Source organism: Neovison vison, chromosome 14 (assembly GCF_020171115.1).
Source record: "Neovison vison isolate M4711 chromosome 14, ASM_NN_V1, whole genome shotgun sequence".
NCBI classification, from domain to species: domain Eukaryota; kingdom Metazoa; phylum Chordata; class Mammalia; order Carnivora; family Mustelidae; genus Neogale; species Neogale vison.
In genome coordinates this window covers 1031490-1056751 of record NC_058104.1, presented here as the reverse complement: position 1 = coordinate 1056751, position 25262 = coordinate 1031490, and the positions used below count along the sequence as shown (strand labels likewise).

Genomic DNA, 25262 nt, shown 5'->3' with positions numbered 1-25262 from the left:
GGCCCACCGGAGGAGGAACAAGGGGCTTCTGTCCATGCCTCCGGATGCTGGACACATCCCCCCCCAGGGAGGCACGAAGGTTCTGAGAAGGGGGCGGGCATGAGGGGAGGACCGGCTGCCTTGGCCTCTCCCTTTCCCAGGCTTATCCTGGATGTGGGGGACAGCCACGGGGGCCAAGAACACAGGGAGTGGCAGCTTCCTTGGGGCCACACCAGGCGGTGAATGGGGCTCAGCTGTCCAGGCAGAGGGGCCTGACTGGGGGACCCGCCCTCCCTTGTACGGCACGTGCCGGTGGACACCACGGGGTCAGGGGCTTTACAGGGGCTCTGTGTAACGAACTCAGGACGAAAGGAGGAGACACGCTGGCCCGGGAGCCCCTGCTCTCTGAGCCTGCTGCCCAAGAGGTCAGGACGCAGGGCAGCGGGGCCCGGGCACACGAGCCTTCACTCCAGCAGTTGGGCTCCTGCTTTTATTGGTCCGCGCGCAGGCCCGGGGCCGCTCCTACGGCAGTTCGGGGTACGGCCACTCCCGCGACTGGAAGTAGTCCTTCAGGTCTGGGAGGCTGACCGGGGGGAAGTAGGGCCCGAGCCTCCTGCGGACCCACCACTTGCCTGCGGCGGCGTGCCGGCCTCCGGGGCGGCTGAACTTGTACCTGTAGTGCTCTCCCCGGACCCACCTGCGAGGGGAGACCCCAGGTCAGGCAGCCCGTCCTGCTGCCTGCCGAGCGGCCACTCCTCGGAGTGGCACACGGACCCGGCCCAGGGACCGCAGGGGCCCAGGTGACATCTGCAGAAGGGTCTTCATCCCCGGAGTCCGCAGGCCCTGCGGACCGGCCGCAGCTTGGGGGGGCTCCCAGCACAGGGCACCTGCACCGGCACGTTGCAGGGGTTCCAAGCTGGCTGCAGGTGCCTCTGGAGGAGGGGCCCGAGAGGCTGCAGTGCACAGGGGTCCTGTGCAGGAGGGGGGACCTACCTGGGGGGCGCCCTGTTCTCGAAAGGGTTGAGGGCCAGTAGGGACAGTGCCGTGGCGTCGTTGGCCAGGAGCTTGCCCGCCAGGTGCAGGATCCACTCGTGGTGCTCGTAGGTCTGGGCGAGAAGGGAGAGGGCGCGGGCTCCAGGCAGAGTCGCGGACGCAGGGAGCCCTCTGGGGGAGGCAACCCAGCCGTGGGCCCAGGGCCCTCAGCTCCCCGCCTGCACCCCCTCAGGTGTGGTGGGGGTCAGCCCTCCCGGCAGGTGGGCCCATGCCCACGCCTGCCCTGGCTCACTGGGCAGGTGTCTGCGGACGGCCTCTCTTGGCGGGAGAGGGGGGAGTCCTGCGGCGGTCCCCTTCTGGGGGGGGGCGAGGTGGTGGCCTCTCAGTGTTGGCGCCTGCCAGCCCCGGGGATCGCACGTGAGCGACTGTCTGCACAGGCAGATGGGACAGGGACAGCCCTACCAGGCCTGTCCTGCCATCGCTGATAGTGACACCGTGGCCCTCTGCGTCCACAGACCCTTAAGCGAGGCGGTCCAGGCGATGCAGAGACCCCACCTGGGAGGGGCCCTGCTGCCCAGAGGCAGGGCCTGTGCTTGCAGGAACACCAAGGGAAAGACCCAGAAGGAAGATGTGGGAGGTGGGGTGGTCACGTGAGGCAGCGACTGCACCCCATCGGCCACACTTCGGGCGTCCCCACCATGGGGCCTGCAGCCTTGGGAACCCAGCCGGTGGGGAGGACAGCAGAGGCCTTACCTGGAAGGCCGCGAACCACATGAGCCAGTCCAGGCGGTAGTGGTAGGGGGAGATGAGGCACGGCCGCCGCCCTGGGTCACCGGGCTTGCACTTGAACTCATAGTCTTCCCACACGGCATCCGGCGTGCTGGCGTTGAGGCTGGCCGTGCCCTGCAGGATGACCTCTGTGCGCTCCTTGGTGATGCTGTGGGGAGACCAAGGAGGGGGCTGTGGCACACGAAGGGTCGGGGGGCTCCCTCAGGGCCCCAGGTCCGGCGTGTGCGCGCAGGAGATGGGGCAAGGAGCTGCCGCGCCCGTACCTTCCGAAGGCGCCGTACGTGTTGACGATCCTGAGAGGGTTGAAGGACGTGTTCATGACCTGTGTGGGACTCAGCAGGTTGACGACCACGGGGACACTGAGCCAGGCCACTAGGACGCCCAGGGCCACATGCACCGCCCGTCGCACCATGCAGCCTGGTGGGGGGAAGAGAGGGGGACGGTGGGCTGAGCTCTGCTCCGGGGCTCAGACCCTCGGCGGCCCCTCACTCCCAAGCTGGAACTCTGGCTAGTGGCTCTGCTCTCCACTTACCGTATCTCGGGGGGGGCCGGAGCCCTCGGGCGGCCTCCTCCTGCAGCTTCAGGACTCGGTCCTTGAGGCCGCCGGGCCCAGAGGGAAACAAGAACGCCAAGGTGGCGTCATCGAAGCAGGCCACGCTGGGCACCATGGTCAGCCAGTTCAGGAAGCTCAGGTTCCCGCTGATAATGAGGACTGCCTGGAGGGGATGGGGCAGTATCTGAGCCCAGGCCCACAGCGGACTCTGGAGGACGTGGAGGCTGCTGTGCTGGTGTGGGGGGGCGTCTGGAGGGCCAGGCACCGCGCGTGTCCACACCTCAGCTGATGGGAGGCGGTTCTTACTAGAGCCCTGTGTGCACCAACCTGTGGACCTCGGTTCCGGCTTCCGGGGCTGCCCGACGCCCACCCACAGACCTGGGAGCCGGTGGCTTTGTGCAGCCTGGGGCTGGAGTTTGAGTGTGGGGCCGTCGTGCTGGTGACTGTCCGCGGGTGTCCACAGTCCTGCGGGAGGTAGACGAGGCTCTCGCTGCTCCCCCGGAAGTCAGGATGAGGGCCCCTGTCTGGCCGCCCTACCCTCCACATTTAGCAGCTCCCGAGCCATGTCCTCAGTGACTGTGCATGAGGCTGGCCTGGACCTGGGCACGTGCTGGGATGGGCGTGGCTGACCTTCCCTTCCCTGCAGCTTCGTCGAACCCGACCTCCTCCACTTTCTGGGCACCGTGAGCTGGGGCAGGTCACCATCCCTCAGAGGCCTGGAGCAGCCCCGGCTCGTGCCGCCGCAGCGTCGGGGGTGATACAGGGTCTAGATGACGTCCAGCGGGCCTCCCCCGTGTCCCAGTCCCACTGGGCTCATCTGCGGACTTGGTACTAACCGGGTGGCGGCAGCGTCCCCGTGGGGCTCACCCTAGAGACGACTTAGCCTCTTGGTCTTAAGAACCAAGGTCGCAAAGCCTCTGGCCGGAGTGCGACGGCCGGGGCTGTCCTGCGTGCTCAGCCCCTTGCCTGGTGAGCTGCCGGCCGGCGAGGGGCTACACCTGAAGCCACCTCGCACCAGGACTTCCGGAGCGTCCTTCTAGCAGCTGCATGTATTGCAGGTGGCTTAGTGACTTAAAAATAACATCTTTGGCCTGATGATGACACCGTCGTTGGGTACTGGAGGGCGACGAGGGACACTGTGCGCCCAGCCAGCCCTCCGAGGCCGCGGCTGCTGAGAGGGCCCCTGGGAAGGAGGCGTCTGGGTGGGACCAGGTGGCCCCACGGTGGCATGGGCTCAGGAGCCCATCGGGAGCAGTGCGTTCCTGGCCACTCGGCATTCTCTGCTCCTCAGTATCCCGAACACACGTGGGAGGTCGCGCACCTCTGAAGCACCCAGTGCAAAGGCTTTTCCCGATGCTGACTCTTGTGCAAACCACCATAGGGGGTTGGTAGACAGCTACCAACCCCCACCCTACGACCTGTGAACTGACCGCCGCTGCCTGTCACTCTGCCTGTTCCTGAACTCGGTGGGCTCCAAGGCTTGTGTACTGCGCGGCCCTGCCTTTGGGACCACACGTAGCCGGCCGGGGGTCCCGTGCACCTACTGGCCCAACCGTGACCCGTGCGAGGCGCGTAGGTGGCCAGTGACAGCATCTCCAGGAGAGGAGTTTGCTTTACACGAGGTTCTGAGTTACCCGTGTCTCGAGCTTCACGACCCGTGCTGTGCCCACGTTCTGGGCAGTGCTGGCTTCCTCTGGGCTTCTGAGGATGATGACGTGCCCCAGCTGTGATGTGCCGCTGTGAATCCGCTTTCTGTGCGCTGTGAGGCCAAGGGCTCTTCCTCACATGGACTCGGTTGTGGGGCTGCAGCGGAGTCTCTGCGGGTTCCAGAACTGTCCCAGGGGCGAGTCCTGGGAAGGGTAGAGGCGGCCCCAGGCCGGGGCAGGAGAGGAAGCCATTAACGGCAATCACTAGCCGCCACCTGCTGCCCCAGGAGCAGTGAAGATGGGAGGGGGACCTGGTGAGCTGGGCAGTGGCCAGACATGCTTCCATGGCGACTGCGAAACATGGTGAGACCAGAACACTGCACAGTCGCCCCAGAGGCTGGAAGAGAAGGGCCAGAGTTCATCCACATGCATGACTGAACGGACATTATTTCTGCAACAAGCGTGACCTTCAGAAGCCCACGGCCATCCACCAAGCAGAGCAGGCCATCCCCTCGCGCGGGCGACCGGGCGTGGTCTGGCGTGGGCGGGGTGTCGAGGTCGGGCTTCCCGGCAGCCGGGCTCCCACTCGTCCTCCCTGGTGGGCCTGTCAGTACTGCGCGCTGGTCTGCCTCAGCTGTCCCCTGCAGAAGGCGACCCACGGCCAAACCACCGGCCCTGCGTCTCAGCTGGGTCCTGATCCCGGCCATCAGGGACGAATGTGAGGTCCCAGACGCCAGCCTAATGAGGGTCTGGCAGGAGGAGCTGTGCTTTCGATGGGTCGTGTCAGTTTTATGGATTACGACGGCGTTTTACGAGGTGTGACCTGAGATGTGTGGATTCACGGCTCTCCCAGGATTAATTTGGAAACCCAGCATTCTTGGTTCTGAGCCCCCAGATCGATGATTTCTCATTCTTCACTGTCTGCAACACTAACAGCCCCTGGGCCGCAGTCTCTCCCCCAGGCGGGGCCCCAGGGCTCCTGCCCGAGGTGCCTGCGTGCCATATCCATCCCTGTGCCTCCTCCCCCGGGGCCTGACTTCCCAGCTCGTCTCCCCGGGCCGGCGGCCCCTCACACTCCTCTCAGCTCCCCAGTCTCTCCTTGCTGCATGAGCAAGAGACCAGGCGGGCAGGTGTCCCCAAAGCTCGGCTCTGCATCCTCCTTTCAGGAGTCTGGGCTGCTCTGGCCGAGTCTGGCAGGTCTCCGCGCTCACGGAAACGTCCTGTTTGTCTGGGTCCCCGTCAAGATGCTGACCACTGGCGGTCTCGGTGCAGCTCTCTGGGGCCACGGGGGAAGGTGGCGGCTGCAGCTCCCTCCACTGCTCTGTATGGCCCGAGGGCTTCCGAGATGGTGACCTTGCCCCTGTCCCCCATGGCCCGAAGCCCGTGCTTGTGCCGGGTGGGGCGCCAGGCAGGTGGGGGCCCTCACACCTGCCCCTCAGAGCCCCTGTTGAGCTGCTGGCCATCAGCAACCCCCTCAAGCCACAAAGGGCCTGTCTGGGCAAACCCTCACGGCAACCCTCAGACCGCCCGGACACACGGCCACCGTCACCAGTAGAAGGCCTGGCAGCGGCGTGGCCAGGGGCCAACCTCTCCAGGCGCGACGAGCCCAGCCAGCAGCCACTCTGAGACACAGCGTCACCCCCTGGCCCCTCGCGGCCGTGCTGAGAGCCCACAGCAACCCAGGCCCAAAGCCGCCAGTCAGACCGGACGCTCCTGCGGAGCGCTCCCTGCCTGTGCTCCCGTGTGTCACAGCCAAGCCCCGGAAGGACCCAGCGCAGAGCAGATGGGCCTGCTGTGTCAGAAGGTACCGCCGCGCTGGAAGGTGTGTCTGAGAAACGCTGAGGGGAGGGCAGACCCTCCGACCAGCCCCAGGGGCTTCCCGACAGCCCTTATACAGGACGCCCCAGCGGAGTGACCTGCCAGCTCCCAGGTCCCTTGTGTCCTGGGATGAAGTCGACATTAAGACCGTGTAAGCATTTAGACTGAAACACGGAAGGCGCGGGGCCAGTCGCCCGTGGATGCCGGGCCTCGGACGTGAGTGGGAGGACGGCACAGGGGGTGTTCCCGCGGCGTTGCGGGGCTGCCCTCGTGCGGGGTCGCCCACTCACCCCTCTGGAACAAAGCCCGGCTTGGAGCGCAGGCGGTCACGTGGTGTGGGCATAGCAGGTGTCGTCTAGAGAGAGAGCAGCACGCAGCCGCGGGGTCTGGCTCCCCCGAGAATGGAGCAGAGCCCTGGGGCCCTGTCCGCCCAGGCGCCGGGCCTCCCTGAGTTCCATGTGCAAACCCCCAGCGGTGAGGACGGGGACAGAGGAGAGTCCAGGGAGCCTGTCCGAGGCGTCCCGTTTCCTCCAGCATCTCTGTCCTGTCTGTGTCCCTGGAACCATCTGATCCCACACTCGGGCACACCCTTCCTGCCACTTCCGTGGAGAAGAGCCCAGCAGGCATGAACTTGGGAGTTTCTCAAGACTCCCACAGAGCCATCGGTCGCTGGCGGGCCACCACTGACCATGCCCTTTCGTCCTTGAGAAGTGGAGTGAGCCCCTGCGTCCCAAAGCCACGACCCTTCTGCGCCGTCACTCAGTGGCTCTCCAGGAACAGTCTGACTCTGCATCCAAGGTGACTGGCTTCTCAAGGCTCGAGGGTCCCTAGAGGCATTTAGCGGGCCTCGGACCAGGGAAGGAACCCTTGAAGGGCAGAGCTTGATGCCGGGGAAGTCAAGGCGGCGGGCTGGCGCTGTGCTGGAAGGAAGCACGCAGGCCAGTAGGCGCAGGGACGGCCAAGGTGCCCTTGCGTCTGCCAGCCACAGGGTCCCAGGCACGTGGAAGCTCCCAGAGAACATGGTGGAGACCTAGGGGAAAGCCAGGCACATAGCAGAGACCCCACGAGGCCCAGACCTGAGGAAGGCTAAGCCAGCCCTGCCTCGGAGGCTCCGTCAGACCCGCCCAGTACCATGAGCCGGACCCGTGAGTAGGAAAGCTGCTCGGCAGGGTGGGATTCAGCACCGAGAAGGACACGGCATCCGCACCCTCACCCACGGCCCGTGGCGACTGGCGTCCCGTCGGGGCCTGAGGACCCACGAGCCAAGGAGAAGGGCTCAGGAGAACAGATGGGAGGTGGGAGGAAACCTGGAACCGGTGGATAAGCGTGTCCGAGCAGCCTCTATGAACGAGAGAGCGGATTTACAAGACGCTGTCACAAGCAGGAGAAATGCACCAAGTGTGAAAAGAACCACACACACTCCGAGAGCGGCCACTGGCCTGCGAGCAACAGAGCGGCCTCCACCCGGACGTGAGGTGAGTGGGTGCGGGATGGCAGGGCCCGGAGGCGAGGCACCCTCTGAGCCGCGGCACCCTCTGAACCGCAGCACGGACTGTGATGGGACGGGATGCCCGACAGACATACCGGGTGCCAGGTCCCGGGAAGGGAGGATGGCAGAGAAAGTACGGAGAGATCATGTCCCAGAATTCTGATTGAGGACAGTGACGAACGGATCAGAGACGCCTACAACACCACCAGCGGGGTGAGGGGCAGAGTCACACGGTGAGCACAGGGGAGCGCGGTGGGGCCCTGCACAGACGGCACAACCGTACTGCAAGAACGCAGTCAGGCTCTGAACCGCAGTGGTAAAAGCGTCGGGAGGGCGGGGACTGGAGGACGGCGGCCGGCGGCCTCTCTGCACGGACTCCGGGCTGCGTGCAGGGGCACGGGGTCAGGAATGGCCCATCTGCGCGTGAATAACATCTGGACGTCTTTTCTATTCCCTTACAGCGTAGGCGTCCCAGGGGACACACATGCTCATGGGCAACTTTGGTGTCCTGGGACCCCAGCTCTGGGCGTGTGGCTCAGGAGCCGGGGGAGGCAGCTCCCTCTGGCTATTGCCCTGGTGATGACCCTCACCGTGACCCGTTCCTGACTCCGGCCAAAGTCACAGAGGGTAGAAGGAGCAGGACATGGTGGGAGGCGGAGGCAGGTCTCTCTGCTCCAACCAGGAGCCTCTGGCCTCTGAGCACCTGGTCCCACTAAGGACGGTGCCCACTCCTGTCCCTCACAGATGCTGCCCCTGCCAGGATCCCTCCCTGACTTGAGGCTTAATGTCACAAGGCGGGGGGTGTCTGGGCCCGAGCGGTTCAGCTCTCCCGTTGAGTCTCACATGCACCTCTCCAAGTGGACAGCAGCCCTGTGGCCTCCCTCGCAGAACCCGCTGGAACAGCTGTGTAAACCAAGCGTAGGAGGAGTGGAGCATGTCCACATCCTCAGCCCTCCCCCGGAGGAATGAGTGGAAACAACCCATCCAGAGGTTTCCCTCGGACTGTTGGGCACAGGAGAAGCACGGCCCGTCAGGACTGCGCATAACCCCCCACGCCGTACGCTGCTCCCCCCAGTGACCGGCCCCTGGCACAGCGCGGGGATCCCTGAGAGTTAAGCTGCGGCCGCGAGGCTGTGCCCCGCAGCCCTCACGCCGGAGCCCCAGACTGCCTGGGATGGCAGCGGACCAGCTGTCCGGCCGTCCTCTCTGCTCCAGAGAGCCAGGCAGCGCACTGGACCTTGGAGAGCCACAGTGATACCGTGGCTCTGGCGAGGACTCCTGGGACGTGCCTGGACCAGGGGATCCCCGGGTCTCTGGGGGACAGAAGGCAAGCGCCTGAGCTGGTCTTCTGCAATAACGTCCAGAGCTGCGGGCCAACAAAGTCCAGCTTGGGCCCCGCCCTGCGCTCCTTGGGCGCCCGCTGTCCACTGTTACCCACCCGGGCAGCCGCCCCCAGGGCCGGGTCAGGGCCCAACCCCGAGGCTGCTCCTGGCCGAGCCATCCACGCTTGAGCCCTGAGCCCCTCCACGTGCTGTGGGGACACTGGCGGCCTGGGCTGGGGTTCGGACTTGCCGCCGAGCCAGGTCCAGCTAGCCAGTTGCCGGCCTGGAGCAGGAGTCCCGCCACAGACTCTGTGGACAAGTGCACTCAGAGGATCCCAGGTCGGAGAGCTGAGTCTGCCCCAGGGTAGCAGACCTCCTTCACTTACTCTTTCAAGTGACAGGACAACTGGCTTCTCCTTGGTACTCGTCACAGCCGGCCGTCAGGTTTTGGGGAGAGAAAGCGGGAGGTGGACACTGCTTCTCCCAGGCCCAGGCAGGTTTAGAGCCTGGAGAGGGTCCCTAGCAGTCCGCAGCCAAGGTGGACGGGGGCTAGTGAACACCCCCCAATCCCCTCCCCAGGCAGTTGTCTGTCACCATGGTGACCCCAAAGCCACGCAGAGCCCCATTCCCGGCTGCGCAGGGCCGGATTGTCTGAGTCGCCTTGGAATTGGGACAGCAGGGGAGGGTCCGGCACGAGGTGGTGCCCACACTGGCGGACCCCATCAGGGGCGCTTGAGCCAACCCGGAGTCGCCTTCTGCTGGCTTGGGACCGTGGGAGCACGGGGCTCAGGGTGGGCACGGCAGATGTGCGGCCCTTGCGCCTCCGCCTATCGGGGGGTGGGTGCAGGGCTCACCAGCCCAGCCGCAGCACTGCCCTTGAGCCTAGTCCGGTTGGCTGATGCGTGAACTGTGGCGCTCAGACCGCAGAGGGTTGCTCCGCTGTGGAAGTGAGCACTTCAGCCGGGAGAATGAGGACCCCCCAAGCGTGTGCTGTTAAGTGAGGGGACGTCTGGAGAGCGAGTGTCCTGGATGCCTGCAGCCACGGGATGTCCTGGAGAAGGCCGAGTGTCAGGGGCTGCCCTGGGCTTGAGGCGGGTAGGGGTCTGGGAGCACAGAAGGCTGTCAGGGTGGTGGAGGGACTCTGACTGACAGTTCGACAGACACCTGTCACTACATGTGTCCGAACCCAGAGGATGCACAGCGCCCGTGACCCTGCAGCAAACTCCTAATCCCGCTGGCTGTCAGGTGTCCATCTGGGCTCCTGAGTCGACGTGTCACGTGGCATGGATAGGGGGTCCTCTACCGCCGTGTCACATGATGGTGACATCGGGACCATCCATGCTCTGTGCTGCGTCTTTCTGCAGATCCGTGACCATCCACAACGAGAATGTTACTCCAACAGCGGTTTAAGCACAGGGGACGATAGCAGGTGGCAGGCCCGGGCCTGAGCTCTCGGGTGGCCATGGCACCGCGTGGGGGTGAAATCTGGGCGTGGAGTCGTGCAGGGAGCACATCATCTGCGGGAAGCACGTGTGTAACCGCCGAGTCAGAAGACAGATGCTGAGAATGATGAAAGGAAGACGAGGGAACACAAAGATGTGAAAGTCCAAAGATGCCAGCTGGGATGGGTGCTCTGTTAGGGAAGCCGCTCTGCTGTGACGCGCAGCCCATCCCCAGGATGACGTCTGCTGCTAAGTCTGCCTTCAGAAGAAATGGGCGTGGCCCAACCGCCAGCCCCAGGGGCCGAGTCCCCGTCCCCTGACAGCCCTGCCTCTGTCCTGCTTGCCTGGAGCACAGCCAGGTAGGTCACTGCCACCGCCGCACGGCCTGCAGCGACGGCCACGCATGGTGCACACCCACACCGGCCAGGCAGCCCCCGGGACGCATCCCAGTGTGCAGGGTGACCGAAGAGGCATTCGTCCTGGGTGGTGAACCGTGATGGACCGCGTTGGCCGCTTGGGAGCGTGAAGTGACCTCCTCACAGCGGGTGCAGAGAGAACCACGTGTTTAATTCAGTGATTAAAAATAACCCAAGGAAACCACAAACTGACGGGACTTGGGGAAGGGTGGCCCACACCGGCATTCCCTGCTGGGGCCCTCGAGAGCACGCGGGAGCCCGGCGCTGCCTGCCCGAGCACCGGGACGGGGTCAGGGCCCGGACTGCCCGAGCCGCAGGGAGCAGTCGTGGGGAGCTCGACTTGCCGCGTGCCGCCACTCCAGGAACTGCCACGGGGCGAGCACACGGTCATCCCCGACTGGCCGGCGCAGAGGCTGGCATGCGTGACGATGGCCACGTCTGTGGTATTGGCACGCTTGTTGTAGTTAAAAATGGCATTTACAGTGTCAAAAAGCAAGGTGCCTCGTACGAACACACCCCGGTGTGGACCAGAGCTCCTGCGCCCATCATAGCCGCCGCGGGGACCAGCCTTGTGGTCGAGGACCCGAAGGCAGTCCCGTGACACTGCCGGGGTTTCCTGCGCGCCGCTGCCCGCTGTCAGGCCCTTGGCCACACAACAGGACAAAGGTGGACACACGGCACAGTCAGGGAGGAGGTGAAGCAAGGGGGGGTCGGGGCTGGAGGGCAGGGGATGGTGAGACCCCAGGACGCACACTTAGTGTATGTCACGGCGCATTTACGAGAAGTGGGCATCCCTATGCCCGTGTCATTGCAACGGTAACAAGAAACTGCAAAGTGCCACAGACCTAGCAATTTCGGGGAAGGCGCCCCCACCCTGAATGCCTGCTTAACCCCGTGCGTTTGCTTCTGTGCTGCGCTTGGCCGTTCCTGGAAACTGGCAATAGGACGTGGTTCATGCCTTTCTACGTCTACCCCCGAGCGCATTCAGATTTTGGAGCGCATGCGCTCCTTTGTGGCCTCCTGAGTATGGGGTCCCTCTGCACAACTCGCTGCTCTCGATACGACAGTGGTACCACGGGAGTCATGCCTGCCTGGACACGGGCCTCCCTTCACACACACGCCCCCCCCCCCCCCCCCCCGCAGCCTTACCTGTTACCACAAAGACTTGGAAACACCCGGAAATTCCACCAATGGAACAACAGATCAGCCAACGATGGGACACAGGGAGGGGCGCAGCCCGAGGGGGAGGGCTCTCCCCGTGGGCAGGCGAGGCGGGGCAGGCACTTCCCAGAACACTCACGCCCGTGCCCTTCCCTGCAAGCTGTCCCCCCGCAAGGACAGCAGCTATGACAGAGCAGTCGGAATCCCAGTTTTGGACACTCCGTCTCCAAAGCTAATGATGACCTCCAGGTCGGCTGCCTGAATTTAAATTACAAGGAAACGGGAGGCCTGGGTGGCTCAGTTGTTAGGTGTCTGCATTCTGCTCGGGTCTTGATCCCCGGGGTCATGGATCGAGTCCCATGTCGGGCTCCCAGCTCAGCTCTGCTTCTGCCTCTTTCCCTCCCCCGTTTATGTTCCTTTCTCACTGTCTCTGTCAAGTAAATAAATTACAAGGAATTTATAAGTCCCAACGGAGTTCTTCTTGGGAATCAATGATCAAATGCCCCAGTTGAGGGACAGGAGAGGCCCAGGGAGCAGAGGCCCCAGACGGCGGCAGTGGAAGCACTGCTCAGGGGGCGCAGGCTTGGTGCCACGGGCACTGAGGCTGATGGCTGGGGGGAGCAGGGCGGCAGGCGAGGGCTCAGGACCATTGTCCACGTGGACATAACATAGCACCAGCCTCTACCTTGGAGCCCGACTGACGAGGGCTGGACAGCTCACCCAGGAGACGGATGACCCTGTGGGAGGATGCCCCTAGAACCCACCACGGACGGCTTCCCGGACGCAAGGGAGGAGCACGTCCCAGGCCACCTGCCTGTCCTCCCAGCGACACAGTTACAGGGATGACGCAGGTGGGGGCTCACCTGGAACAGGATCTGTAAGGCCCCGTGGAGGGTGCACATCCGCCGTCCGAGGAAGAGGAAGAAAGGCACCACGAGCTCGAGGAAGTGGTTGCTGAGGGTCTCGAAGCGGTGGACCCACCATGGGGACTGGTGCAGGAAGTAGGCCACAGGGTTGGGCACTGGCTGTGTCTGGGGGACAGAAGGAGGCCCGTGAGCCAAGCCTGGAGCTCCACCCCGCAGGGGACCTCTGCCCCCCCACCCCACGCCGCCTGGCCCTGCCTGCTCCATGCCCACTGGCTGTCCCAGGAGAGCGTCCTGGCTGGGAAAGGCTCAGGGGAGACCAGTCCCATGGACCTTCCTCTGGCAGCTCAGATGCCTGTGACCAAGATACCAGACCTGGAACCGAGTGTCTCAGCTTTAGGGTGTGAATCATGGGCGCCCTCCCCCTGCCTGGTCTCCTTTAATTCTGACGCTGGCCCTGGGGGGCACCCTGAGTGTCCTGGGGACCCAGAAGCAAAGGGATGGGCACTAGGGGAACCCAGGTTTCAGGTCTGTGCTCACATGTGGGGATTTCCGCTTGGAGGCCGGTGGAAGCTAGGGGTTCCGGCCGCGTGTGTGTTCCTGGGAACAGCCCCCGAGCATGTGTGAGGGGGCGGTGGGGAGCGTCCTGGGAGGCCTGCATGTTGACTCAGCCGTGGTGCTGGCCGCCCCAGGACCCAGCTGACAGGCCCTGTACCTCTGACCACAGTGGCCCACTCTTCCCCCAGAGCCCTGGCAGCAGCTGAGGCTGGGAGCCTCCCACCCAACCCGATGCCCGGGTGGAGACACGCAGCCATCCGTGAGGAGACCACCACCCAGAGTGCTCCGGTTCCAGGAGCCGCGTGCGGCCCGGCTCACCCGCCACCCCTACCCGGGTCTGGGACCCAGGGCGTCCAAAAGCAGGTGTGGGGAAGCCCAGCCCAGGTGAGTGGCCTTGTTCCTCGCCACTATGGCTCTGAGCATAAGCCCCTCGTGTGCCCCATTCTCCCTCCCAGGACTTCTCTCCACGCCCGCCCATCGTGGCCATGACGTCGCCATCTGAGTGAGGGGAGTGCCAGGGCCGCAGAGACAACGGGCAACGGCGGTTGGGCTGACCTGGTTCCAGTTTTGAAACTCAAACATGGTTCTGGTACAAAACGATGTCTACTCGTCACGGGTGTGCAGCCCCTGCCGCTGCCCCTGGAGGCCCGCGCTGGCCCCACCCGGCTCCCCAGCTCGGCCCGGCTGCAGGCTCTTACCCCTACCCTGGGCGTGTGTCCCCCCTCCCCCCCGGACACAAGGAGGTGCCTGTGCCACGGGTCCAGGTGTGCCGGCCCGGTGCTGCCCTCGGGGCACGGAGCCTCCTGCCAGGACACGTGGGGCGGCGGGATCAGGTAAGAGGCTGCGGGAGAAAGTCGCGCGAATGGCAGCCCTTGGCTGATCGCCCCTGCCCGCCACTCAGGGCCGGAGATGGCCCCGGGAAGGACGGCCGCCAGGGAAGGGCCACTGTCCCATCCAGTTCGTTCCCTTGCTAACTTTTCATTCGGACACAATTTCCGACTTAGAGAAAAGTCAGAAGAGGAAAGAAAACCCCCGAATGGCACACTTTGCGCCCATGCTCTCCCGCTTCCCACCACAGGAGCGGCGGTGGGCGGGCGGCTGGGCCCCGCGGCACCTGAGCGTTGAAGGGCGAGCGCTCCCGTGGCTCAGCAAGCACAACCGCGATGGGCCGTTGCGCCCATGGGCCTGGCCGGTGTGAGGGCGGCCCCAGGCCATGTGGCCTGTAGTCCTGCACCTCGCCAGCCTCTCATCGGAACGTCAGGACACAGCCAAGCCCATGTGCCCCGTGTCCCTCAGGGCGGGTCTGGGGCACATGCTCTCGGCAGGAGGCCCGCAGGGGTGACGGGGCTGTCCCGGTGGACCCAGGGTGGCATGGTGCTTTGTGCCTGGACTTCTCGGTTGAGGGGTGTCCGTCGGGCCCCGCCTGACACTCTGAGGCAGACAGAAGCAGCCTCCTGTGTTCCAGCATCCTGGGACATTTTTCGCCAGAATCTGGGGTTCCCTTGGCCACTGAGTGGTGACTTCCGGGGCCAGTGTTCCTTATGCCTCTGTGAGCTGGCTTTCCACCGCAAGATCAAGTGTGCCTCCAGCCTGTTTATCAGTGCTCATGTGGCCACGTGGGCTTTCTTCACGGCCACTTCTGACGTGTCCACAGCCCTTCCAGAGACTCCCTACTTTCTGGCCCTAAAGATGCCCCAGGGTCATCAGAACCTCTTGCTGCTGCTGCCCCCCGGTGCCCCTCTTCTCCCCAAGGAGCCCTGGTCCCCGTTAGGGCAGGCTGGGAGCTGGCACCCAGCCTGGGCGTGGGGGTTGCTGTCTCTGGGCTCCTCCGTGGGCGCAAGTAGAGAAAAAGGCGAGTGACAGCGTCTCCACTGCCGCACCCACACCGTCTCGCTCACAGGGCTGTGCGTCCCACCGCGTTCCGAGTGGATTTCTGCCGCACAGGGAGGCAGACCGGTCTCTTCCTGTCTAACCCAGGGGCTCTCGGCCACCAACACCTGTTCCCACCTGTGAGCATGGGGGGCCCATGTGCCACGCGGCCTCTGAACCCTGTCTGCTCCCTCCTGAGGCTTCTGCCACACCGAGTCCCCAGCAACCACGGAACGACGTGTGGCTGATACTTGGTGGACGGGCACGTGGCGGCCACTGCTCGTGGGTGGGTAAGTGCAGTGCATGTCCCTGTGACACGGCCTTCCCATTCATTGTCCCACAGGGTCTCCAGACAGGCAGCCACATGTGCTCTGCCCTCCAACGCAGACGGCCCACGGGTGGCCAAAAAGGACAAAGGTCTTGGTGCCAGTTCTGCGGAGTCTTCAGCTGGCGCATTTCTGAAAAGCACTTGAGACACACGACTGTCGAGGCCACTGTGGTGATAGGGTGCACACGTGAGGGGAACGAGCACAGATGCAGGGAGAGGATGTGTTTCCCTTTGCCTTCGGAGCAGTCACCGCCCCAGAAGTGCCCACACCACGGGGTCACTTCTGCGTCTCTGGAGGTGTGGGGCTGCCCGCACCCAGGGAGGGCCCTAGTGACGGCCGACCTTCTAGGACTCCTCCAGGATGGCAGGCCTGGCTGAGGGTAGGACGTGTGTATAAAGAAAAAGAAACAGAACTCGCCGCGCTTGCTTGGAGCCTGGGGAGGGAAGCCACACTCCTCGCTGAATCCGGGAGAAACTGCCAGAGGTCCCCTCCTGCGACGACACTTCCTTCCCTTGGAGGGCGCCCAGCCGGGGTGCGGGCGGCGACAGGGCAGAGCACACGACTTGGCTTCAGCATTTGCAGAAGAGATACACTGTCCGGGGCAGGGAGTGAGGCTGAGCGGCCCCTGAGGCCTCTGGGCATCGGCCCCACCTTTGGGCAGCAAGGCTCTGTCCACCAGGGCGGGCTCACTGCGTCCTCTGCAGGCTGGCCCCTAGGACCAGGAATGAGGAGGGGACCCGGCTGGCAGTGCACTTGCTTCAGCCTCTGGGTCCTGCCTGTAGCGGCGGGGGCCCAGACGGAGAGCACTGCAGGGGCAGGTCAGGGCTCGGAGAAGGGCTCCAGCCCAAACGTATCCTCTCTGTGGGGCAGTGACTGCCAGTTCTGGTCAGCACATGCCTAGGGAGTGCAGAGAAGCCATGCTCAGCGGAAATGTCCCTGCCACCACAGCAGGGAGCAGCTGCACGGCTGGGGGAGCGGTGGGGCCGGGGTCGGCAGGTGTGAGCTCAGAGCTGCCGGGCCCCCTCACGCTGCAGAAATGCCAGCCGATGCCTGGGGACGGATGCTAGCCGCAGCGTGGAATTCCTTCCAGGGATGCTCTGTCTTCCAGTGCCTGCACTGCCCGTGCAGGGACTGGGCTCCTCTTGTGGGTTTACCGTCTGCTGGCAGGGGGTGTCGGCTCTACCTGCCCTCTCTGCAGGGCCGGGGAGGGTCCCGAGGCCTTCCTGCTCCTGTAAGCCCAGGACAGTTTTATTTTTGTTTGCACTGAAGCTGGGAAAAACCCCACTGTGTTGTAGAATCTGGCTGTAAACCCTGGAAATGGCGCCTGGAACATCACACCCCATAAAGCGGGGGAAGGGGTGCCCAGTGCTGCCTCTGGCAGGAAGCTCAGCCACGCTCACCCTTGCGGCCAAGTGGCCCAAGTGCCGCACAGCCTGGATGTTGGCGGCTGGCCAGCCCTGACCCCAGGAACACTTTATAGCTGGTTCCCTTAAGAAGAGACACTTTTAAAAAAGAAAAACACGAAGGGTGATAAAAACAGTTGTAAGGTTTGGGGAAAGCAACATTCCTTCATGCTTGTTCCAACACCTTCCCTTCCAGGCCTCAGTGGTGAGTCCGAAAGAGACAGAAATGGCTTTTTCAGCCATTTTCCCATTTCGGGGACAGTAAATTACGTATTTGAGGCTTCAGTCAGGAAGGGTATATGCGTAATTCTTGTCTGAAGAACAAATTTCTGAAAATCGTCAAGCTGCCTGCATTCTGTTCCATCAGAAGACTGAGTCGCAAGCCCTCCGCTGGCCCAGGACCCCTGCCCCTTATTGAGCCCAGGACTGAGATGTCCACAGAAAGGCCACTGGGAAGTCTTAGTCCCCATATGTTTGTGGGGTGGGGGGCCTCCCCCGCACACCAGAGGCATCCGCCTGCGGTGGCCCCCGGACGGCAGGAGGGGTTACCGTTGGCACCTGGCCGGTGAGGGTCTCAGGATAAAACCCAGAGACGGACGCTGTTTGTACACAGCTGCTGGCTGGCTCCCCACGGGCCTCGGGATGGGTGGGGCCCCAGATGTCAGGACTGAAGGCTCTGTCCCGAGTGAGAGGCCAAGGCAGAGCCAGCGGTGGCCGCCGCCCCCGCCCACCCAAGGCCCACCCAAGATGGAGGAGGAGGAGCGAGCTATGAATGTGACAGGGCGCCCCAGGGCCCATGGGACAGGAGCAGTCACAGCACCGTGGGGCAGGACTGGACACCAGGGTGAGCTGCGGTGGCACCCCAAGAGCTGCCGCCGACCACCCCCCTTTGTGGGGGCTCTTCCTGCCCAATGGTGGGGAGAGGCCGGGTCCCACTCTTGTCTTCGAGGGACGGGTGTGGTCTGCCCCCACGTGCTGCACCTGTTGCACACCGCCCAGGCAGGCAGGAGAGAGGCCTTCAGAGTGGAGCCCGCCGGCAGCGAGCCCACAAGTGAGCAACATGAGGAGCGTCCGGCAGGCAGTGGGGGGGACGGCAGGCCGGGTCCAGTCGACGCGGAGCGGCAGCCCTGGAAGTGGCAAGTCCGTGGACGAACACAGGAGCACCGCGACACGCGGTTTCTGGGACGGGAACTGTGTGACCACAGCCACGGGGGGCTGGATGGGAGAGTGAGAGAGCATCGCGGCCACGGCCCTGCCAGTCCCCAGGGCTCACGGGAGCAGTGTGTCACTCACAGGTATGCGGTGACACACCCAAGACTTGCTGTGAACCCTGACGTTCACGCTCGCGAGCCAAGGGAAGCCAAGGAGCCGTGGCGGGAATGGAGTGACCCGAGTGAAGCCGCGGGCGATGCGGGAGGACAGACGGGAGAAGGAGCCAGTAACGGTGTCGGAAACCAGGTCGAAGCGCAGCTTGGTGCGGGCGGCCCAAACGCACTGCGAGGCAGAACCCGGGGCTGCCCGGGCGGCTCGTCGTGACCTCAGAATCCTGGGATCGAGTCCCATGGCTGGCTCCCTGCTCCGCTGCCCCTCCCCCTGCCTCTGCGCCCTCTTGCCCACACTCTCACTAATAAAATCTTTAAAAAAAAAAAAAGGCTGAATTTGTCATACCCCCAAGACAATACCTGGCACAGCGGCCAATGAGACGCACACTTCGGAGGCGAGGGCGCACGGGGGCGGCTGTCAGACCTTGGAAGCACCGAGACCAGGGACAGAAGGTGGTTTCTTAAGGCCACTGGGGATCACCAGGAGGCCCCAGGGCACCGACACTTAGGCGCCTTGTACCAGAGTGTCTAGACCCACCACGTGGGCGGCAGACACCATAGCTGGGGCCCACGCGCCCACAGTTGCTGCTACACGTTTCAGGCCCTTCTCTCAACTGTACTAGGACGAGCGGACAGTGGGGCGGAGACCGGGAGGCACCGAGTCCGCAGCCCAACTTTGGGAGCAGTCACGTGGCACGGGACATTCCTGTGGTCGGCTCAAAGGCAGTGCTCACTGAGGCCACGCTCTGGGCCACGACACAGGTCTGAGTGGACACATGCTGTCTCTGAAAATGATGAACTAAATCACAAAGGAGTAACCGAAAACCACATGCAAAGCGCCCACCTGTTTGGGTACTCGGTCACGCCGATGGAGCAGCCTCCCTGAGCATACGCTCTAGTATACGGGCCACGAATCTGACCACAACCTCAGGGTTGTTACTCAAGTGGGGGAAACCGAGTCAAGCCGTGAGGTCGCTTCCTTAGGAGCATGTGAGCCAGTGTGGCTGCGGGAGGGCGGGCAGCACAGGTCTGTACGAAGAGCAGGAGTGATATGGACCTGGGCGCAAGTCTAGTACTTGCAGCAGCGACCGTCACTGACCCTGATGCTCTGTCCCTGCATCTCATGGACTTGACCTTGGTCTGGCGGGGCTTGCCCTTCCCGGTGACCCCAGGGTGTGTGGGCTGCACCAGGGGCACACACCAGACTGCGTTCGCCTCCGGGCCCCAGCGCTGACCCACCCAGTCCCCAGGACACACACAAAAATATACTCTTCCTATAACATCAGTAAAACCGTCGGGGCACAGAGCACAGAGGCCCCCAGGGCCCCCCCACCCCCCGCTGGAGATAACCGAGTCACGGCTTCCGCCAAGTGAACATTCATAGCTTTCACGGTAACTTCAACCTTGACTCAAATTACTTGCAGGTTACCAGACCCTCCCCCAGTTACAGGACAAAACAGCTGTAACCATGTCCCGGGGTCGCAGTTAAAGGTTGGACTCACCAGCCCGAGAGACATATGGAAGCCTCCGGTGCTGGGGCTGGTTTGGGAACTCTAGAGGAAGGTTCCGCTGTGCTTGGTGGGGGCCGCGGCTCAGCAGCCCTAGCTGTGCCCTCGGCTGCACCCAAGGCTACGGGCATAGCACACAGGGCGTTGGCTCTGGAAATAAGGGAGGGACTCACGGGCCCTTGGGCAGGAGGGGAGGGGAGTTTGGTGGGACGGGGCGAGATCTCCAGTCTGATCTCCCCGCCAAACACATCCCCATAGGACGTCCCTGCTGCCAGGCTGGGTCACAGGTGACAGGGCCACAGATGCACCCAGGACTCGGGAGGCAGCAGCTCTGACACACCAAGGGCTGAAAAGCCACAGGAGGAGCGGGGCAGTCCCAGCAGCGTTTACAGGAAAGCCGCTGCGTCGCCGTGAGTGGGAGACGGAGCAAGTGTCCCATCTGACAGGTGGCGCTCCAGGCACCAGTGTTTTTGTGGCCGACAAGGGGCAGAGGACACCCTGACAGGCATTCGCTGTGTCCACGGACGAGTGGATGAGGTCGCTCTGACCCAAGCACCCTCGCGTTAATTCATTCACGGGGAGACACGGTCCCAGCCCCCCACAAACATGTGAGTGGGCAGCAGGGACAGGAACGTCTGGAGGAGCTCGGACCTGGGTGGGGTCCCAGGGAGTGGGGGGCAGGGATGACAACTGCCTAAAGCTGGGGGTCGAGGTGGGGGAGAGGGCTATGGGCCTCTGAGGACAGCAGGACTTGCACCTCCTCCAATGTCCATGTGCCCTGATTTGGGGGGCAGGACATGTGGCAGAGCAGCTCCCCACTATGCACTCCTGTCGGAGGCATGTCTGGCAGCCCCGATGCCAGGAGCAGGGGGTACCTGGGCAGGACCACACACAGCGGTGGAGGGACCAGTGCCCACAGCCAGAATGGACCCCTGGACCACAGCCGTGGGGGTCAGGAGCCTCCCCCGCCAGCCCAGCACACGGGATGTCCTGTAAGCCCCCATGTGACCTGCCTGTGCCCTGACAAGAGAGCAAACAGGAGGGGCCTCCATGAACTAAGCTGTGGCCTCCGAGAGGCTTGCGCCTGCAGTATGGGGGCCGGTGCCCCTGGACCGGGCAGGCAGGGACAGGGAGCTGGGTCCGCGGCCACCATGCAGCTCACCTCATAGTGGAAGTCCATGCAGGTGAGGTCCCGCCAGCACTGGTCCCCCCGGATCTTGATCAGGCCCTGCCAAGGCAAGACAAAGAAGCGTGAGCCACTCCCGAGGCTGCCAGCGGTCCCAGGGGGCATGTAAACTGGCCGCAGGTGCAACCCAGGAGGTTTCAGGGGAGCGGCAGGAGGGCATCTCCTGCCTGAGATGCGGAACAGGAGAGAATAAGCGGCCACAGCAACAGCACAGCCAGGCCCTTGATGGCCAAGTCCAACGTGCACGCGACGCGTCCAGCTACCAGCTTCCTCGGGTGAACGTGGTGCCCTCTGTACTTTCCTGAAACTCCGGTTCTCTGAGCGCCGTCGCACTTCGGAGGCTTTGAAAGCGGACAGGAAGGCAAAGCTATGGCTGGATGGATGCCAGAGGCCGAGGGAGCCAGGAAAGGGGCCTGCATGTCTCAGGAGGGCGGCAAGCGACTCAGAAGCTCGGGTCCTGCAGATCCCCTCCCAGCAGCCCGAGGCTCACTTCCGCGCAGCACGCAGGGAAACTGGGTGCCCGACCCGAGTGTCCAGGGAACGGCTCTGCCACTCTGGAGGAGGGTCTCCTGAATGGTCTATGGCCGAGGTCCCCAGCACCGTGCCTGCTCCCCACTTCCTCTCGGGAACTCGCGGCTCCCTTCCTAAGTCGGAGGCCATCCCCACCAGCACTGGAAGCTCCACTGGGGGGCCTAGACGTGGACTCGTGGTTCCGAGGAGGCGAGGAGGTACGCGGCCAGTGAAACCAGTGTAGGACGTGGCTGGGCTCTCTCGTGATGCCGGTTTTTACCGCTGCTCTGGCCGAGGCCCAGCTTCACCCGCCCGCCCCGTCGGCAGACTCCCCTGCAGAGGCCCATCCCAGCACGGGAGCGGGCCTGCCTTGGTTGGGGTGGCGTGGGCAGAGAAGAGGCACTGGGCTCCTCAGCAGGAGGGCGGGCAGCCACGGAGGAGCAGGATGGGCTGGAGGAGTGCGGAGCAGACACGGACGCGCCAGGCAGTGGGGGCAAGCGACGCCCAAGATTGGCGCGTCCGGAGCAGAGAAGACCAGGAAAGGCCATGGTGGACAATGCCCGGGGGCGCCGGGGCCACCATGTCAGTGTGGTTCGGGGAGGGACAGAGCTGGCCAGGGCTGAGGCTGGGAGGACGGCCGCCAGGAGAGGTGACTGCAGGAGCCTCAGCTCTGCCTTCTCACGGACGCCTGGTGACCATGGGCTTTAGTCCCGTGGGCAGCACAACCTCGTGGCAATGCCGAGCTGAGTGGACGCAGACCTGGGTGCTGGCCCTGCTGCTGACATGTAAAACGGGACCTCGACGCAGGGAAGGACCCTGGGGTGGTGAGGGTTCTTAGCGGGGACAGGACAGTCCTGTGTCAGCCCTGTGGCCATCCAGGCAGAAGGACCACCCAGGAGTTGGGACGCGGAGCCCACAGGATGCATTGTGGGGCAACATGGGTGTTGAGCGGGGAGCGGCATGGACACAGCAACACTCAAAGAGGTGGGACAAGATGTCACAAGAAGTCCCAGGGACATGTGGCAGCCCCTGGGGCCTCCAAAGCCTGAGAAATGACGCTCTGGCCACGCACAGGGGCTCAGCAGGAGCTCAACATGCAGCAACGGCCGGATCACAAACCTATGTCCCAGAGCTCCGAGAACCCTGGCGTCCTGAGCCCTGTCCACCGGCTGCTCGGACCAGTTCGTGCACTCGCTGTGCTCGGCCCCCCCCGCCAGCTGGCCCCTCAGGGGTGCCCTTGTGCCCCCACACCCAGCTGTAGCCACCAGGCACCTGGGTGGTGCTATTTGGAGACTGGAGTCCTGTCCTTCCGGGAACTGCGTTTGCTTGGGCACAGCAATGCGGGAGACACAGCCCCTGGGTGCCCCCTCTGTGGGACACGCAGGAAGACCTGCGTGCCTGCGGTCCAGACCCAAGTGCGTCCTTCCCCCCGGGGTGGGAGAGCAGCTGCTGTCACGCGACAGCCCCGTGAGCGGGTCTCTGCTCCCCGCACCCCTCGGAATCCAAGAGTGGGTTTCTTTAGAGACTCGAACCAGGCAGAGAAGAAAAAAACAAAATAATTAAAATGTCATTCAAGTTCTAAGCTGATATGAGACACTTAAAGATCTGAGACATTCTTCCGGGAGCGGAGAGTAATTATATTCCTCCCCATCCGCTGACTTCTCCCTGTAGTGCACATGTCAGATTTTCCACGGATTTTTCCTTCCTGAGTGAGCGTCAAAGGAACAAAGACTTCTGTCAGCCTTTTTCAGCCCAAAATTAGTTCTGAAAAAATGGCTCAGACAAGCCAGTACCAGACCAGACCCAGAGAGAGCCACGTGACCACAGCTGTCCACGCCTGCTCGCTGGGGAAGGGAGGGTGCGAGGTGCTGGAACATTCCAGGCCTGCCGGGGCAGCCTCAGGCCTGGCGCAGTGAGGGGGAGGCAGGAGCACAAAGGCAGCTGCCCAGGGAAGTGGACAGGCCTCTCCAGATGTTCACGGGTCTGAGGACATGCTCTGACACCCCCATTTGGACACAGGCAGCCCAAGGCCTTGGCGCAGGAAGGACCTCTGTTTCCTTGTGCTGCCAGGCCTGTGGGGGCACCAGACGTGGGGAGCTGTCTGCAGCAGCCCCATCCTAAGTGCGCACGGCATCCTGCTCTCCCACGGGCAGCCCTGCCTCCTCCCTCTGCAAACGGGGGCTGGGCCATGCTGGGGCTTTTCCCCTCCGAGTTCCAGAAGGCTCGATGACCCTCGGCTGCACACAGTAACGGGGTCATGGGCTGAGAAGGATACGCCACTCTTCCTGCGGGCAGGCCTGGCCATCTGGGACGCCACTCAGGCTTCCCGCCATCCCTCTCCTCTGGGGGCTGCGCAGGTGTGGGGGGGCCTCTATGTCTTGGGTGTACGTGAGGGTGAGGGTCACGAGCTGTTGCTCGGCACTGGGGTCACAGGACCGCTTGGGCTCCTCTGGGGACCGAGCCATCCCACCGCGCCCCGCCCCTTCAGTCTCCTGCCTTGGCAGGTGCTGCCGGCATTCTCCCGGCCCCGGGACAGCGGTGCAGGAGCCACCCCGGGGTCCAGCGTGCAGGGCAGAGTCAGCATGGCCGGTAGGTGCCGGGAACACAGTGTTGTGTGTGTGGGGGGGTGACTGACGGTGCCGTGTCGTCTCCTCCCACCCCGGCCTGTGAGGGGCTGCCCGCAGCAGCGGGGAGCACTGTAGGCGCTCAGGAGCCACGAGGCCTCGCTGCCCATCTAGGCCCAGGCTGTTCTGAGGCAGACAGCAGCTGAGGTACCGAGAGTGCGGCCATGAGTGGGGTCTGAAGCTGAGGCCAGAGGTCACAGCGCCGCCGACCGTTCTTTCCACAACCACCCCCCGAGGACCCCCAAGCGGGGGTGTGGTCGGGCCTCCTGGCCCTCGCTCTGCTGTCCACACGAATGTGATGAAGCAGGTTGGAGGGCGCGCTCTCCTTTCAGAGCGGAGATCCCGGGACGGGACAGCAAGGACCCGGTGACAGCCTCGCGGGGGTGGCCTTCATGGGGGCATGTGACACTTATTCCATTACGTTTGACGCAGTTTTACTGGAGGAATGGGAGTCCGAGGGAGCGTCCTGACTTCTACCCATGGTCAGAAGCTCGAGATGGCTGGCAGCACCTCTCTTGTCCCCTTAGTGCCAGTCGGGACCCAGACCCTCGGGGGGGGGGCACCCGGACACGGAACTGCTTCCCAGAGAGCTCCAGGTTACTCACCTCCCAAGGAAAGAGCCGATGCAGGTGCAGCCTGGGGGGTTTCCCCGCCACAGCCCCTTCTCCCTCTCACAGAAGTGGGGCGAGTCTCCCAAGGGGTATGACTTGGACACCGAGGGAGCAACTGCTTCGGTGCGGAGCAGACACGGGCCCATGTTCCACGTGCGCCTGGAAACACTGTCCGGCTGCCAGCCAGCGTTGGAGCCTCGAGGGGCCCCGGCACAAATGGGCTAGGCTAAAGAGAGGAGTGCGCCACCTGCCCCAGAGCCCACGCCCCACATGCGGTGTCTGCTGGGCATTGGTGGTCTCTGGGCTGGGGTCCCCCAGGGCTGGGGCTGCCTTTGCCAGCAAGTTCTGTGTGGGAGAAGAAGACCCACGACATGCTCTGAATGACGGGCTCAGTGACCACATGAAACAGAACACCCATCGTGAATGTCCCGTGCGTCCCGACAACCGCATAGTCAGGTCACCCGTGCAGGATGCAGCCACTCCTCCCACAGAACGTTCTCGGGGACCCCTTCACAGGCGTGCCCAGGCCCTGCTGGGCGGGAGGCAGCTGCAGCCAGCACCAGCTCTGCCTGTCCCCGGACGTCCACACACAGCCTCTTACGAATGCGCCCCCAGCACCACCATTTACACTGTGTCGCCGGACCCATGGTTGTCCCGAGGTGTGCCTGTCGTGAACAGACGTGCGGGTGTGTGCCGGCCCCCATGCGACGCAGGCTCTCCTTTCTGCCAGCAAACCCGCAGAAGTGCAAGGCTGGCTCGCAGAGGGGCTGGCCGACCACCCTCCCTGAGGCTGCATCCCATCCCCGAGCCAGCGTCATGCCCCACGAGGTGCCCGCCCATGGGATGTGCTGGTCCCAGCCTGGACTCCTCC

General features: G+C 64.0%; 1 protein-coding gene and 1 long non-coding RNA gene across 2 annotated transcripts in view; one reads left to right on the top strand and one right to left on the bottom strand.

Annotated features, from left to right (window-relative positions):
- The window catches only part of LOC122895850, a 50937-nt gene extending 37586 nt beyond the window's left edge, over nucleotides 1–13351 (top strand). The window contains exon 6 of the long non-coding RNA XR_006382327.1: nucleotides 13218–13351. This is a non-coding gene — a long non-coding RNA (uncharacterized LOC122895850). The remainder of the gene's footprint in view (nucleotides 1–13217) is intronic.
- Nucleotides 456–25262, bottom strand: part of LMF1 (lipase maturation factor 1) — an 84486-nt gene continuing 59679 nt past the window's right edge. Inside the window, exons 5-11 of the mRNA XM_044233599.1 lie at nucleotides 20623–20688; nucleotides 12472–12639; nucleotides 2294–2477; nucleotides 2025–2178; nucleotides 1726–1909; nucleotides 973–1085; nucleotides 456–676 (exon numbers count right to left, since the gene is read on the bottom strand). Of these exons, the coding sequence (XP_044089534.1) occupies nucleotides 502–676; nucleotides 973–1085; nucleotides 1726–1909; nucleotides 2025–2178; nucleotides 2294–2477; nucleotides 12472–12639; nucleotides 20623–20688 (1044 nt within the window). The 3' untranslated portion in view covers nucleotides 456–501. The remainder of the gene's footprint in view (nucleotides 677–972; nucleotides 1086–1725; nucleotides 1910–2024; nucleotides 2179–2293; nucleotides 2478–12471; nucleotides 12640–20622; nucleotides 20689–25262) is intronic.